The sequence below is a fragment of the Ornithorhynchus anatinus genome, chromosome 4, assembly GCF_004115215.2.
Source record: "Ornithorhynchus anatinus isolate Pmale09 chromosome 4, mOrnAna1.pri.v4, whole genome shotgun sequence".
NCBI classification, from domain to species: Eukaryota; Metazoa; Chordata; class Mammalia; order Monotremata; family Ornithorhynchidae; genus Ornithorhynchus; species Ornithorhynchus anatinus.
Window position 1 is genome coordinate 82,065,520 of NC_041731.1, and position 15,794 is coordinate 82,081,313.

Here is a 15,794-nt window from a genome sequence, read left to right on the forward strand (position 1 = left end):
GGGAAACAGAACGCGCCGCGCATGCGCGGGGGGGGGGCAGAGCGCGCTGCGCATGCGCGAGGGTGGGAGGGGTGGAGGGGGGAGGGGTTGGGCTCGCGCGCAGGCGGGAGGCTGGGAGGGCGGGCAGAGCGCGCCGCGCATGCGCGAGGCTAGGAGGCGTCGGCTCGCGCGCAGGCGCGAGGCGGGGAGGCTGGGAGGGGTGGGCTCGCGCGCAGGCGCGAAGGGGGGAGGGGGCCCTCCCGCGCCCGGGAGCCGGCCGGCGCCGGAAGTGACGTCGGCGGAAGTGACGCGGGCGGGCGGTGCGGGGGCCATTAGGGCCGCCGAAGGAGCGGCGGGCGGGAAGCCAGGCAGGCGGCCGGGCAGGCGGCCGGGCGGGCGGGATGGCGGACGAGGAGGAGGATCCCACGGTGAGGTCATCGGCGCCGCCGCGCTCACTGCCCCGGGACAGCAAGAATAGCAGTGATGATGATGGTGGTATTTGTTGAGCGCCCACTCTGTGCCGAGCACCCTTCTAAGCGCTGGGAGAAACAATAACGGTGGCAATTGTTCAGCGCTTACTCTGTGCTGAGCACTCGCGTCTAAGCGCTGGGAGAAACAATGCTGGAGGCAATTATTAAGCGCTTACTCTGTGCCAAGCCCTCTTCTGAGCGCTAGGAAAAATAATAATGGTGGCAGTTATTAAGCGCTTACTCTGTGCCAAGCCCTCTTCTAAGCGCTAAGAGAAACAATGACGGTGGTATTTATTTGCTATTGTTTTAATGAGATGTTCTTCCCCTTTAATAATAATAACTATGGGATTTGTTAAGCACTTACTACGTGCAAAGCACTGTTCTAAGCGCTGGGGTAGAAACAGGGTAATCAGGTTGGTCCCACGTAGGGCTCACAGTCTTCATCCCCCATTTTACAGATGAGGTAACTGAGGCACCGAGAAGTGAAGTGACTTGCCCACAGTCACACAGCTGACAAGTGGCAGAGCCGGGATTCGAACCCACAACCTCTGACTCCCAAACCCGTGCTCTTTCCACCGAGCCACGCTGCTTCTCTATTTATTGCTATTGTTCTTGTCTGTCCGTCTCCCCCGATAAGAGTGTAAGCCCGTAAAGGAAGCGCTCAATAAATGCTATTGAATGAATGGTATTTGTTGAGCGCCTACTCTCTGCCGAGCACCGGTCATTCATTCAGTAGTATTTATCGAGCGCTCACCCTGTGCACAGCACATCATTCTTTTTCCCAACACTTAAAATTGTACATTCCAAGCGCTTAGTACAGTGCTCTGCATAGAGTAAGCGCTCGGAATGTAGAATTCTAAGCGTTGGGGAAAATAATGATGTTGGTATTCGTTAAGCGCTTATTCTGTGCCAAACACTCTTCTGAGCGCTGGGAAAAATAATAATGGTGGTATTTGTTCATTCATTCATTCAATAGTATTTATTGAGCGCTTACTATGTGCAGAGCACTGTACTAAGCGCTTGGGATGAACAAGTCGGCAACGGGTAGAGACAGTCCCTGCCGTTTGACGGGCTTACAGTCTAATCGGGGGAGACGGACAGACAAGAACGATGGCACTAAACAGCGTCAAGGGGAAGAACATCTCGTAAAAACAATGGCAACTAAATAGAATCAAGGCGATGTACAATTCATTAACAAAATAAACAGGGTAATGGAAATATATACAGTTGAGCGGACGAGTACAGTGCTGTGGGGATGGGAAGGGAGAGGTGGAGGAGCAGAGGGAAAATGTTCAGCATTTACTATGTGCAGAGCACTCTGCTAAGCGCTGGGAAAAATAACGGTGGAATTTGTTAAGCGCTTACTCTGTGCCGAGCACTGTTCTAAGCACTGGGAGAAACAATCGTGGTGGCATTTGTTAAGCGTTTACTATGTACCTAGCACTTTTCTAAGCGCTGGGAAAAGCAATAATGTTGGTATTTGTTAAGCGTTTACTATGTGCAGAGCACTTGTCTAAGGGCTGGGAAAAATAATAATGGTGGCATTTGTTAAGCGCTTACTCTGTGCTGAGCACTCTTCTAAGCGCTGGGAAAAGTAATGATGTTGGTATTTGTTCAGTGCTTAGGGGAAGCGGCATGGCTCAGTGGCAAGAGCCCGGGCTTGGGAGTCAGAGGTCATGGGTTTGAATCCTGGCTCTGCCGCTTGTCAACTGTGTGACTTGGGGCAAGTCACTTCACTGGGCCTCAGTTCCCTCATCTGTAAAATGGGGTTGAACACTGTGAGCCTCACGTGGGACAACCTCATTCCCCTGTATCTACCCCAGCGCTTAGAACGGTGCTCTGCACATAGTAAGCGCTTAACAAAGACCAACATTATTATTACTATGTGTCAAGCACCACTCTACACGCTGGCAAAGATAATGATTTTGGTATGTGTTAAGCGCTTACTATGTGCCAAGCACTGCTCTAAATGTTGGGAAAAGTAATAATGTGGGTATTTAAGCACTTACTATGTGCCGTGCACTCTTCTAAGCACTGGGAAAAGTAATAATGTTGGCATTTGTTAAGTGCTTACTATGTGCCGAGCACCGTTCATTCAGCGCTATGTGCTAAGCGCTTGGAATGGACAATTCTAAGCGTTGGGAAAAATAATGATGTTGGTATTTAAGTGCTCACTATGTACCAAGCACTCTTCTAAGCGCTGGGAAAAATAATAATGGTGGTATTTACTAAGTGCTTACTATGTGTTGAGCACCGTTCAACACACAGTACAGAAGCAGCATGGCTTACAGAAGGAATGTGGCTCAGTGGAAAGAACCTGGGCTTAGGAGTCTCAGGTCATGGGTTCGAATTCTGGCTCGGCCACTTGTCAGCTGTGTGACTGTGGGCAAGTCACTTCACTTCTCTGGGCCTCAGTTCCCTCATCTGTAAAATGGGGATGAAGACTGTGAGCCTCACGTGGGACAACCTGATTACCCTGTATCTACCCCAGTGCTTAGAACAGTGCTCTGCACATAGTAAGCACTTAACACATACCAACATTATTATTACCATTCTAAGCGCTGGTAAATATTATGATGCCGCTATTTGTTAAGCGCTTACTCTGTGCCGAGCACTGTTCTAAATGCTGGGAAAAGTAATAATAGTGGCATTTAAGCGTTTACTATGTGCTGAGCACTCTTCTGAGTGCTGGGAAAAGTAATGTTGGTATTTATTAAGCGCTTACTATGTGCAGAGCACTGTTCTAAGCGCTGGGGTGGGGTAGGTACAATGTGATCAGGTTGTCCCCCGTGGGGCTCCCAGTCTTCATCCCCAGTTTACAGCTGAGGGAATTGAGGTCCAGAGAAGTGAAGCGACTTGCCCAAAGTCACACAGCTGACGGTTGGCGGAGCCAGGATTAGAACCCACAACCTCTGACTCCAAAGCCCGGGCTCTTGCCACTGAGCCACGCTGTTGTTCGAGGCAGTGGCTCCTCTCCCATCCCTGCCCGGCCCTGGGCTGGTGGGAATTTCCTCGGGAATTTTGCACACCTCCAAGATCCGGCCTCTACCCGGTAAACTCCGTGCGGGCAGGAAACCCGTCGCCCAATTCTCTTCGATTCGACTCTCCCCAGTGCTTAGCTGAGGGCTCTGCACGCAGTAAGCGTTCAGTAAGTACCTTTGAGCGATGCAAACAACTGCCTCTTCTTTTCTCCCCCCTGGGCATTCCAGTTTGAAGAAGACAACGAAGAAGCCGGAGGGGGAGCAGACGGAGGGCAGGGGAAGAGGAAAAGGCTTTTCTCCAAAGAACGTAAGCTTCAGGGACGCGGCACAGTTCCCTCGTTGACTCTGCAGGACGCATTGAGGCCTGTCGTAATAATCATGATATTTCTTTAGTGCTTAACTCTATGCGAGAAGCATGTATGTTCATTCAGTCGTATTTATTGAGCGCCTATGTGCAGAGCACCGGACTAAGTGCTTGGAATGGACAATTCGGCAACAGATACAGTCCCTGACCAATGATGGGCTCACAGTCTAAAGAGAAGCAACGTGGCTCAGTGGAAAGACCGGGCTTGGGAATCAGAGGTCGTGGGTTCGAATCCCTGCTCCGCCACTTGTCAACTGTGTGACTGTCGGCAAGTCACTTCACTTCTGGGCCTCAGTTACCTCATCTGTAAAATGGGGATGAAGCCTGTGAGCCCCAAGAGGGACAGCCTGATCACCTTGTATCTCCCCAGTGCTTAGAACAGTGCTTGGTACATAGTAAGCGCTTAACAAATACCCACATTATTATTATAATTCCGCAACAGATAGAGACCATCCCTGCCCCGCAACGGGCTCACAGTCTAAAAAGGGGAGATGGGCAGCTAAACAAGTAGTCCAGTGTCAGTACCATCAAGGTAAATAGAATCATAGATGTATACACCTCATTAATAAAATAGGGTAATAAATAATATATACACAGAGACACAAGTGCTGTGGGGAGGGGAAGGGGAAAGAGCAGAGGGCAGGAGAAGGAGGAATGGGGAGGAGGAGCAGAGGGAAAGGGAGGGCTCAGTCTGGGAAGGCCTCCCGGAGGAGGTGAGCTCTCTAGAAGCATTGTGGCTCAGTGGAAGGAGCACGGGTTTGGGAGTCAGAGGTTATGGGTTCTAATCCCAACTCCGTCACTCATCAGCTGTGTGACTTGGGGCAAGTCAGTTGCCCAACTGTACTCAGTGCTTAGTACTCTTAGTACACTATGTGCTAAGTGCTCTGCACATAGTAACCGCTCAATAAATACAATTGAATGAGTGAGTTAACTTTTCTGTGCCTGTTCCCTCATCTGTAAAATGGGAGTTAAGACAGTGAGCCCCACGTGGGACGACCTGATTACCTCGTGTCTCCCCCCAGCGCTTAGAACAGTGCTTGGCACATAGGCGCTTAACAAATATAATCATCATTATCTGCCAGATATTGTTCTAAGTGCAGGGCTACATAAAAGATAATCAGGTTGGACACAGTCTCTGGCCCACAAACGGCTCCCAGTCTTAATCACCATTTTACAGATGAGGGAACTGAGGCACAGAGAAGTGAAGTGACCTGCCGCAGGTCACAGAGCAGATGATGTCTGCTTACTTGTATTGATGTCCATCTCCCCCCCACCCTCTAGACTGAGCTCACTGTGGGCAGGGATGGTCTCTATTGCTGTTTTGTACTTTTCCAATCTCGAACTCCAGTTTGAAGAATTTAGGGGACAAAGCAGGATCTGTTCAAGTGCAATTTTTTTTACCCCCCCGCAGTGAGGTGTATGATGTATGGATTTGGAGATGACCAGAACCCTTACACGGAATCGGTTGATATTCTTGAAGATCTTGTAATAGAGTTTATCACTGAAATGGTAAGATTTCTCAAGTGTTTATAGTACTCAGTTGGGGATTGAACTTTGTTTAAACTAACACTGGGGATTGAACTTTGTTTAAACTAACACTCGCAGTGTCCTATTTGAAAATATTGTCGGTGATATTTGAGTGCTTCGTGTGTGCAGCACGCTGTACTAGGCACTTGGGAGAAACTAGAGATGGAAGGTGTGATTCCTGTCGTCAGAGAGTTTACAGTCTAGCTGTGGAGACAGCTATTAAATTACAAGCAGGGGTTGCAAATGGATAAAAAGATCTGGATGTAAGTGGTGGGAAAGCACCTAAGTGCTTTAAGTAAGGATTAAAGACCTTTAAGTAGGATTAAAGACCCAAGTGCTATGACAATAAAGAAGGGAGGGAGAAATAGGGAGGGAGAACGGTGGGGAGAGGAGAGGTTAATGAGGGAAGGCTTTCTGGAGGAGATGTGATTTTTAGTAGGATTTTAGTAAGACGGGAATAGTGGTGGTCTCCTGGATATGAAGAGGGAGGGAGGTCCAAGCAGGAGGGCGCGAGCAAGAGAGACTGGAGCGAAACGGCGAGGCGATCAATGGAGTGAAATGTGCAGGCTGGGTTGTAGCAGGGGAGAGGGGGCCGATCGAGTGTTGCGGCAAGGAGTTGGTGCATAGGAATGAGATGGGTTCCCTCCTTTTAATTCCTCCTACTTTTATTGAGAAAGGGAGATGGAATTGTTTAGGGATCGCAGGGGAAAGGCCTATTTGGAATATTTTCCAGCTAACTGATCTTATCGCGTTTCCTCGTAACAGACGCACAAAGCGATGTCGATTGGACGACAAGGTCGGGTGCAGGTTGAAGATATCGTCTTCTTAATCCGTAAGGACCCAAGGAAGTTTGCCCGGGTTAAAGACTTGCTTACTATGAATGAAGAACTCAAACGAGCCAGGAAAGCTTTCGATGAAGCCAATTATGGATCTTGACATTTTTGTAATTTGTTGAACAGCCTTAGAGCCATCGTGTGTATGTATACTTTCCATTTGGCTAAGAATGCGTGGCCCCGAAACAAAGTAGCCAGACAGACACAGAGCTATAGCAGTATAAAAGGAAAGTGGATCGTAAACTCAAATTTTCAGGCTTTATTCTGACTTTCTAAATTTCAGATGGGCTTTTGGGGTCCTTAATTGTCCTTTATTTCCTAGACATGAAAGGTTTACGGATGTTTTAACAACGTTAGGGTAGCGCATTTTCTCTGACCTACGCTTCAGCATTCTGTTTTGGTGCTGTTGTGTTTTGCTTCTGGATGGTGACTTCAGACTTGAGTGAGAATTTTTAGTAGTCACGTGTATTTGTTCACCGCTCCTCTGTATGCTGGCCCCCTGGGAATGCACTAAGGATAACTTTTTCTTTGCAATGGTCTCTCTTTCTCCTTTCTAATAAACAACCCTAGGTATTTTTAAGTTGCCCCAAGCATTCTCCAAATTCATTTTTTCAATATGCCCGTTGGCTAGTTCTTCGTTTGGTTCCCCCCGCTTACGCCTGGAGATCTCCTCCTGTTCTCATGTTCCGTTGGGTTAGCGTTCAAGCCGCAGCCCACACTTCGATTTTCCTCACCGTTATCTCACGTTTCAGTCAGTCAGTGGTATTTATTGAGCAGTTAAACTTTGTGCAGAATGTCTGGGAGAGTTCAGTACAACAGAATTGGTAGACACAGTCCTTGCCCACAATGAGGTACAGTACTCCTAGATTGCTGCCCTAGCAAGGGCTGATTTGGGCTGATAATGATTTTAGTAGAGGTGCCAGGGCAATCTTTGACTGCAAATCAATAAAGACTTTCTAATTGGAGAATTATTTATGCCCTGGGGATTGTGCTGCAGTTGTTTATGTGGTCTGAGCCCCCTTTTTCGGTCTATGGTTTTGGAGAATTTAATTTGTCTTCAAGGTCCCAGAAAAATAGAGAATTTAATCTATCTGCAGGGTCCCCCCAAAAATAGGGAATTTTATTTAATCTGTCTGCAAGCTCTCCGAAAAATACCTGCTTAGGGATGTATTTTTTTTTTTACAATAGACCATGCCTGTATTACATGAGTAAGTCAGTGTTCCAAAAGGCTAATCATCTCTTGTAGTGATTTTACTTAATTTTCTTTCCTCAGTTCTAGAAGTGACTTATAATTAATGAGAATTGAATCAGTTGTGAAATTTTGTATGCAAGCCTAAAAAACAAAGGACCCTTCCCTGTTTTTTGTTTGTCAACAGTTTGTTTTGGGTCTGTGCATGCTGGATTTTAGGCAAGCCATTTGCACAAAGGAGTTCTTGAGAGGGAGTTTTGATTGTACTCTCCTCAGCGCTTAGTACAGTGCTCTGCACATAGTAAGCGTTCAGCACATACCACTGTTTTTGAGTCTTAAAGGTGATGTAATTTAGTCCCCGGTGGTAGAAAAATTGGTGGTTGGGATCAGTGGTGCCTATTGAGTGGAAAGCACTATAGTAAGTAAGCTCTTGGGAGAGTACAATACAAGAAGTTTTTAGGAAGGCTTTTCTGATTTTGATGTTGTGAAAATGCTTACTTGGGTAGAAACATTGACCTGTATGTGCTGCTATTATTTTTCTGAATATACAGTTGTGTGGGTTTGGGTATATTCTGTGTCTAAAATTTTTTGCACTTAATAGCTTATACATTTTGAGAAGTGAAATAACATTTGAGGGGATCATGGAAATCTTTTTTTATGAAGTCCTACATGTTTGCAAACTTATTTTGAGCGGTCAGCTGGCCTGTTCTGGGGGATTTTGCTGGAATAAACTTAAAAAGTTCTGAACCAGTAAGTGGCTGTATTCTGTCCTATGAGGTGGGTCTGTCTTTTCAGCGGTGTTCGTGTCTGTGACTCAGCTTGCCCAGCGTGCCCATGTGGATAACGAGCATCTCTTCAAATCAGGCGTGGAACAAATTCCACGCTGGTGCTGAGGTAGTTTTCCTTATCCCCTGGATGTCGTGATTCAAGTGTGGATAGAAGAAGAGAGGAGTTTGGAACCTCAGATACCTCTGGCACTTGTGGTTCCAGGATTTGGGAATGCGCCAGAGCAGGATGAACCTCTCCTGAGTGGTAGCAGTTGTAATAAAGTTCAATAAGCGCTTGCTGTGTGCGGAGCGCTGTGCTAAGCGCTGGGAGAGAATCCCTACAGTTGCATTTGTTTTGCAATGGTATTTAAGGGCCTACTCTGTCAAGCATTGTTCTAGGCGCTGGGGTAAATAGAAGGTAATCGGGCTGGACGTAGTCCCTTTTCCACTTACGGCTCACAGTCTGAGTGACTGTTTTTAGAGTTGGGGAAACTGAGGCACGGAGAAGTTAAGTGACACAGCAGATCAGGGCTGCCATCTCTGGACCCAATGTGACTGTCGCCTAGAAATCGCATTAGAGTACTATTATCTTCCCAAAAGAGTGGTGGGATTGATGTGTGGATTCCCCTCACTGACTTTTCCCAGACCATCTAACCTTCAGGAAGTGCTCTACCTTTATGATGGTGCATCAGAGTCATCAAGTGATTTAAAAATGCAAATGTCAATATGTGATCAAAGGAATGTAAAAGCAGAGTAATAAAAAAAGATTTTGAATGAGAATTTTTACCTATATATGTGAACACGGTACTTTATTGTCCAAGGTTTGTCCAAGTCTTACCTTGGATATCGTATTTAACAAAAAGGTATCTTGTGCTTAGCCTTCTGCTGTTATTTATTCTAAATAAATGTCATTGTGCTAAATTGAAATAGGCTTTAGTCGTTCTGTCAGTATTTCAGAGGGAAAGACCAGGAATGGCTTAAAGGTAGGTGAACTTGGCAGCGTTACCTGAAAGAGCTGAAACAGATGTCTTCCACACTTTCATTCAGTAGTATTTATTGAACACTTACTATGTGCAGAGCACTGTACTAAGCGCTTGGAATGTACAAATCGGCAACAGATGGAGACAGTCCTGTCAAATGCCTATGGACGGGTTGCCTGTGTAGTTATGAATTCATACATGGGCCTCAAAAAAATCTTCAGTGGTTACCTCTTCTCTGTCAACCAGAAACTTGTAACCGTTGTATTTGATCGATCAATCAGTCAATCAGTGGTATGTATTAAGCGCTTACTGTGTGTAGAGCCCTGTCCCTAAGCATTTGGGAGAGTGCAATACAACATAATTGGTAGATTGTTTCTTGCCTACAGAGGAAAGGAGAGAGATTGTTTCCTGTTTGTTTCCTGCCCCTCTACACCATAAGCAGTGTAGAGGGGGAGACATACATAAATAAATTAGAGATATGTGCATAAATGCCAACGGAGAAGGAGGAGGAGAAGGAGGTAGTACCGTGTGCCCAAAGGGTACAGATCCATGGCCATAAAGACACTCCGTTTTCTTCCTCTTGCTTATTCACGCTCTTCTTCCACATACCCCTCTTCATTTCTTTCCAACTAAGCTAATCGCTAGGGCTTATTCTCGTCTCACACCGCATACGGGGAGACACGTATAAGTAAATTAGAGATATGTGCATAAGGAGAAGGAGGTATTAGGAGGTAATACCGTGTGCCCAAAGGGTACAGATCCACGGCCATAAGACACTCCGTTTTCTTCCTCTTGCTTATTCACGCTCTTCTTCCACATACCCCTCTTCACTTCTTTCCAATTAACCTAATCGCTAAGGCTTATTCTCATCTCACACCGCATACTCCTTCTTCACATCCTTTTCCTTCCATACCCCCAGTCTAAAACTCCCCTTTCAAATCTGCCAGATGACAGCTCTCCATGTAATAAGAATAATCACAATAAAGAGGATGGTATTGGTTGAGCGCTTAACTATCTTCAAAGGCCTTCCGGAATCACAGTTCCAAAATGTTGTCCTCCATTAACTGCTTCTACTTCCAAGTTATAATCCCTCCACCTACCACTTCAGTACTTTTGCATCAATAGAAGCAGCGTGGCTCAGTGGAAAAAGCAAGGGTTAGGGAGTCAGAGGTGGGTTCTAATCCCGGCCCCACCACTTGTCAGCTGTGTGACTTTGAGCAAGCCACTTCACTTCTCTGGGCCTCAGTGACCTCATCTGGAAAATGGAGATGAAGACTGTGAGCCCCACGCGGGACAACCTGATGACCAGTGCAAGCGCTTAACAAATATCAACATTATTATTATCAATTGTACACTTGCGATTGGAAGTACAACCACCCATGGCATTTTTCTGTCCATATTGATACATACCTTACTATTTCAGGACTTACATATACCTATCCACGTCCTCTTTTTTTATGGTATTAATATGCTTACTCTGTGCCAGGCACTGTACTAAGCGATGGGGTAGATACAAGTTAATCGGCTTGGACACAGTCCCTGACCGATGTGGGGCTCGCCGTTTCAGTCCCCATTTACAGATGTGGTAACTGAGGCACAGTGAAGGGATTGCCCAAGGTCCCATAGCAGGCGAGTAGGGACCGGGGATTAGAACCCAGGTCCTTCTGACCGCCAGGCCTGTGCTCTGTCCACTAGGCCCTGCTGCATCCTGCTTCCCGTCTGCTTTCTCTTCCTCCACAGGGCCTCTTGTCTGATCTGATTGTGTTGTATCTGCCCCAGCGTTTGCCATAGCGCTTAGCGTTGCCGCGGCTTTCTCGGCCGGTTTCCTCTCTCTCTTCATTCCAAACTTCCATAGTACCGGTTTCGAGGTTTCTCTGTTCTCCCTCTCCCCAGAGAGGGACTTCCTCGAAATTGGTAAAGTGGAAAACGGATGGGTGGCCGGATTAATGGCCTCAAGCAAATGATCCAGTTGAGATTAGAGAGGCGAAGTGCACATAACCACAAATCTTCCGCTATTCTGCTTCTGCTAAGAGGCAGCATGGCTCATTGGAAAGAGCACAGGCTTGGGAGTCAAGAGGTCATGGGTTCGAATTCCGGCTCTGCCACTTGTCAGCTGTGTGACTGTGGGCAAGTCCCTTAACTTCTCAATGCCTCAGTTACCTCCTGCAAAATAGGGATTATCTGTGAGCCTCACATGGGACAACCTGATTACCCTGTATCTCCCCCAGCACTTAGAACAGTGCTCTGCACATAGCGCTTAAACACCAACATCATTATTATTGTTATTACCTTGAGCAACCAGCTTTGGGGGTTTGGTGAAAAGTCAGCGTTCGGCAATTGTCGGTGACCGCTGGTAAGTGCATCTTAGTTATATCGACGTGATCCCCTAAGCAAGGGAGTATGCTTCTTCCGTGAAGTTCAGTGAAATGTAATACAGACTCATTGATCGCTTGACCTCAGCAGTAATCCTGAAAATAGATGGAAGATCACAGGGGCTACCCAGCCAAACACGTGGCGGAGTGGATAAAGTCCGGGCATGGGAGTCAGAAGGTCGTGGGTTTTGATCCCGGTTCCGCCACTTGTCTGCTGTGTGACGTTGGGCTGGTCACGTCACTTCTCTGTGCCTCGGTGACCTCATCTGCAAAATGAGGATTGAGGCTGTGAGCCCCAGGAGGGACAGGGATTGTATCCAACCCGACTTGCTTAGATTCACGCTCCAGCCTGGCACACGGTAAGAGCTTAACAAATTCTACGATGATTATCTGCCAGTTTATGATTTTACCACACAGTATCGCCGTGATGCTGAGGTCACTAAGGCAGTATATAGATTTTGAAGATTAGACTTTTGCATCCATTTTGCAGTGGTCCATCCCTACCTGCTCTCTTGTTGCACTCACTGCACCAGTGAGGCAAGGATGAGAAGAATGTCAGCAGTGTCACATAAACTGGCATCGAAATCAACTACTTCGGGCAGGTTTTTCCACCCCGAAAACTTTGGGACAGGACCGAGGAGCATACATCACTATGACAGGAGCCTCCATCATCAGGATTCACTGAGCACTATTAGCCTTTCGCTAATAAAATCCCAGGTGGGGGAAGGCTGAGGGAGTCGATCGGTGGCCCGGGTGTTGGAAATTTCAGCTCTGCCACTTGTCTGTCCTGTGATCTTGGGCAGGTCCCCGAACTTCTCTGTGTCCGTTTCCTCATCTGTAAAATGGATAGTGGAGAGGGCACGGGCCTGGGACTCAGAAGGTCGTGGGTTCTAGCCACTCGTCTGCTGTGTGACCTGGGGTAAGTCACTTCTCTGGGCCTCAGTGACCTCATCTGTAAAACGGGGATTGAGGAGACTGGGAGCGCCCCACCCCGTGCGATGTGCTTGGCTCCACCCCAGCACTTACAACAGTGCCTGGCACATAGTGAGCGCTTCACAGATACCATGTTGATGATTATTCGACCGTATGCCCCTTGTGAGCCAGGGACGGTGATCGAGCTGATTGTGTCTCGGCCAGCTCTTCACCAATCCCGCTCCTCCGCCGCCCACCTCCTCACCGTCCCCCGTTCTCGCCTATCCCGCCGTCGACCCCTGGGCCACGTCCTCCCGCTGTCCCGGAACGCCTTCCCTCCTCACCTCCGCCAAACTCATTATCTTCCCCTCTTCAAAGCCCTACTGGGAGCTCACCTCCTCCAAGAGGCCTTCCCAGGCTGAGCCCCCCCTTTTCCCTCTGCTCCCCCTCTACCTCCCTCTTCACCTCCCGTCAGCTAAGCCCTCTTTTTCCCCCTTCCCCTCAGCACTGTGCTCATTCGCTCAACTGTATATATCTTCATTACCCTATTTATTTTGTTAATGAAATGTACATCATCCTGATTCTATTTATCGCTATTGTTTTTGTCTGTCTGTCTCCCCCGATTAGACTGTAAGCCCGTCAATGGGCAGGGATTGTCTCTATCTGTTGCCAATTTGTCCATTCCAAGTGCTTAGTACAGTGCTCTGCACATAGTAAGCGCTCAATAAATACTATTGAATGAATGAATGACTCCTCCTCCTCTGCTCCTCCTCCCCTCCCCATTACCCCTCCTCCCTTCCTCTGCTCTACCCCCTGCCCCTCCCCACAGCACTGGTCTATATTTTTTTGGTATTAAGCACTTACTACTACTACTACTAATGTTGGTATTTGTTAAGCGCTTACTATGTGCAGAGCACTGTTCTAAGCACTGGGGTAGACACAGGGGAATCAGGTTGTCCCACGTGGGGCTCACAGTCTTCATCCCCATCTTACAGATGAGGTAACTGAGGCACAGAGAAGTTAAGCGACTTGCCCACAGTCAGCTGCCAAGGGGCAGAGCGGCATTCGAACCCAGGACCTCTGACTCCCAAGCCCGGGCTCTTTCCACAGAGCCACGCTGCAAGCACTGTTCCAAGCGCTGGGGGGAATACAAGGCCATCGGGTTGTCCCACGTGGGGCTCACGGTCTTCATCCCCATTTTACAGATGAGGTCGCTGAGGCCCAGAGAAGTGAAGTGACTTGCCCACAGTCCCCCAGCTGACAAGGGGCAGAGGCGGGATTCGAACCCCTGACCTCCGACTCCCCAGCCCGGGCTCTTGCCACTGAGCCACGCTGCTTCTCCCCCTCCGGCTTCCCTCCCGTCGGGGAGGCCCCCGTGGCCGTGGGCGGCTCCCCCGCTCCCTCCCCCTCAGGGAGCCGCTTGGACGCCCCCGGCCCGTCGGCTACGGCGGCCCTCGTCGGGTCGGGCGCACGCGCGCTGGCTCTGGGGCGCACGCGCGCTGGCTCTGAGGCGCGCGGGTCGGGGCTGGCGCGCGGACTAGGGTGGGCGCACGCGCACTGGCTCTGAGGCGCGCGGGTTGGGGCGGGCGGGCGCGCGCTGGCTCTGAGGCGCGCGGGTCGGGGCTGGCGCGGGCACTGGGGCTGGCGCGGGCACTGGGGCTGGCGCGCGGACTGGGGTGGGCGCACGCGCGCTGGCTCTGAGGCGCGCGGGCGGGCCGTGAGGCGAGCGGGTGGGGACTGGCGCGGGCACCGCGGCGGGCGCACGCGCGCTGGCTCTGAGGCGCGCGGGCCGGGGTGGGCGCACGCGCCGTGGCTCTGAGGCGCTCGGGTCGGGGCTGGCGCGCGCGGGCCGGGGTGGGCGCACGCGCCGTGGCTCTGAGGCGCGCGCGCTGGGGCCGTTGCGCGGCTGGGGGCCGGCGCGCGGGCGGGGGCTGGCGCGGGCGGGGCGGGGCGGGGCTGAGGGGCGGGCGCAGGCGCGCTGCGGGAGCGCAGTGAGGGCGAGGCGGCCGGCGGCGGGGGCGGCGCGGGGCGGTGCGGTGCGGTGCGGGCTGCAGCCGCGGCGGGAGCCGGGACTCCGCAGGTCAGTCTCGGGAAGAGCGGGGCGGGGGCCCCGCCGCCCCCACCCCGCACGGGGAGTGGGGGGGGAGGGGAGGGGAGGGAAGGGGGGGCGCCCCACCAGCCTTTGTCTCCGGCTTCTCTCCCTCAGTCCTAATCGTTGGGCGCTTACTACGTGCACGGCACTGCGCTGAGCGCTTGGCACCCACAGTGCCCCGCCACGGGGCGGCCGGGCGATCGGTCTTCTTTAAGAAGGATAATAATAATATTCCATCGTGTTGAAGGAGCGCTTACTAGATGCAAAGCCCTGCGCTGAGCGCTTGGCACGGACGGTGGGACCCCAGAGGGACCCGCCCCGCCCCGCCCCGCCCTACAACGGCTGCGAGGCCTGCGGGGAGGCCGCACGCTCCGACCTTTTTAATAATAATATTCATTTCATCATATTGAGCGTTTATTATGTGCACAGCACTGGACTAAGCGCTTAGCATGCCCCAGAGAGGGACCATCCCCGCCCCACAACGGGCTTCGCGGCCTGCGGGGAGGCCGCTCGGGCCTCTTTAATAATAATATTCATTTAATCATCTTGATTGAGCGCTTACTAGGTGCGGAGCACTGCGCTGAGCGCTTGGCACGGACAGTGGGGCACCAGAGAGGCCCGCCCCGCCCCACAACGGGCTGCACGGCCTGCGGGGCGGCCGCTCGGTCTTTAATAATAATAATAATAATCATTTAATCATATTGTTTGAGCGCCTACTATGTGCACAGTACTGGACTGAGCGCTTGAAATGCACAATTCCGCACCAGAGACCAGTCCTGCTCCACAGCGGGCTTCACGGCCTGCGGGGCGGCCGCTCGGTCCTCTTTAATAATAATAATAATCATTTAATCGTGTTGATGGAGCGCTTACTAGGTGCACGGCACTGGACTGGGCGCTTAAAAGGCACCAGAGAGAGACCCGCCCTGCCCCACAACGGGCTTCACGGCCTGCGGGGCGGCCGCTCCGTCCTCTTTAATAATAATATTCATTTAATCATATTGACTGAGCGTTTACTATGTGCACAGCACTGGACTGAGCGCTTAAAAGGCACCCGAGAGAGACCCGCCCTGCCCCACAACGGGCTCCCAGGAGGGTCCGTCCTTGGCCTCCCCCGCCTCCAGCCCCCCCTGCCCTCAACTCTTTGTAGATTTCCCCCCCAAACCTGCCTTTTCGTCTTTTGAAAAGCCTCTGAGGCATTTTATTTCCGCCCGAGAAAGGCTCCGTGATAGAATGATTGTTAATGGGGGGCGATTGGAGTCCGCCCTAGAAGCAGGTGCCTGGAAGGAGAGAAATCGTGTAAATATGGCCTATGGGGGGGGGGGCCTCTG

General features: G+C 50.4%; 2 protein-coding genes across 2 annotated transcripts in view; both read left to right on the forward strand.

Annotated features, from left to right (window-relative positions):
* The first annotated feature begins 330 nt into the window (after positions 1-330).
* On the forward strand, positions 331-8,902 carry TAF13 (TATA-box binding protein associated factor 13). Its single transcript, XM_029063407.2, has 4 exons — positions 331-407; positions 3,659-3,737; positions 5,206-5,303; positions 6,087-8,902. Exons 1-4 carry the CDS (start codon positions 381-383, stop codon positions 6,255-6,257), a joined length of 375 nt encoding a protein of 124 aa, XP_028919240.1. The 5' UTR covers positions 331-380; the 3' UTR covers positions 6,258-8,902.
* A 5,494-nt stretch (positions 8,903-14,396) lies between these two features.
* WDR47 (WD repeat domain 47) overlaps positions 14,397-15,794 on the forward strand; it is a 69,904-nt gene continuing 68,506 nt past the window's right edge. The window contains exon 1 of the mRNA XM_029062899.1: positions 14,397-14,454. The gene's annotated coding sequence lies outside the window, so the exon portion shown is untranslated. The remainder of the gene's footprint in view (positions 14,455-15,794) is intronic.

What these genes read in the sequence shown, in the direction of transcription:
- TAF13 (XM_029063407.2), top strand. Translation starts at nt 381, where the DNA reads ATGGCGGACGAGGAGGAGGATCCCACG. An exon ending in AAGGCTTTTCTCCAAAGAAC is followed by an intron (nt 3,738 to 5,205) that starts GTAAGCTTCAGG and finishes ACCCCCCCGCAG; the next exon opens with TGAGGTGTATGATGTATGGA. An exon ending in TAGAGTTTATCACTGAAATG is followed by an intron (nt 5,304 to 6,086) that starts GTAAGATTTCTC and finishes TCCTCGTAACAG; the next exon opens with ACGCACAAAGCGATGTCGAT.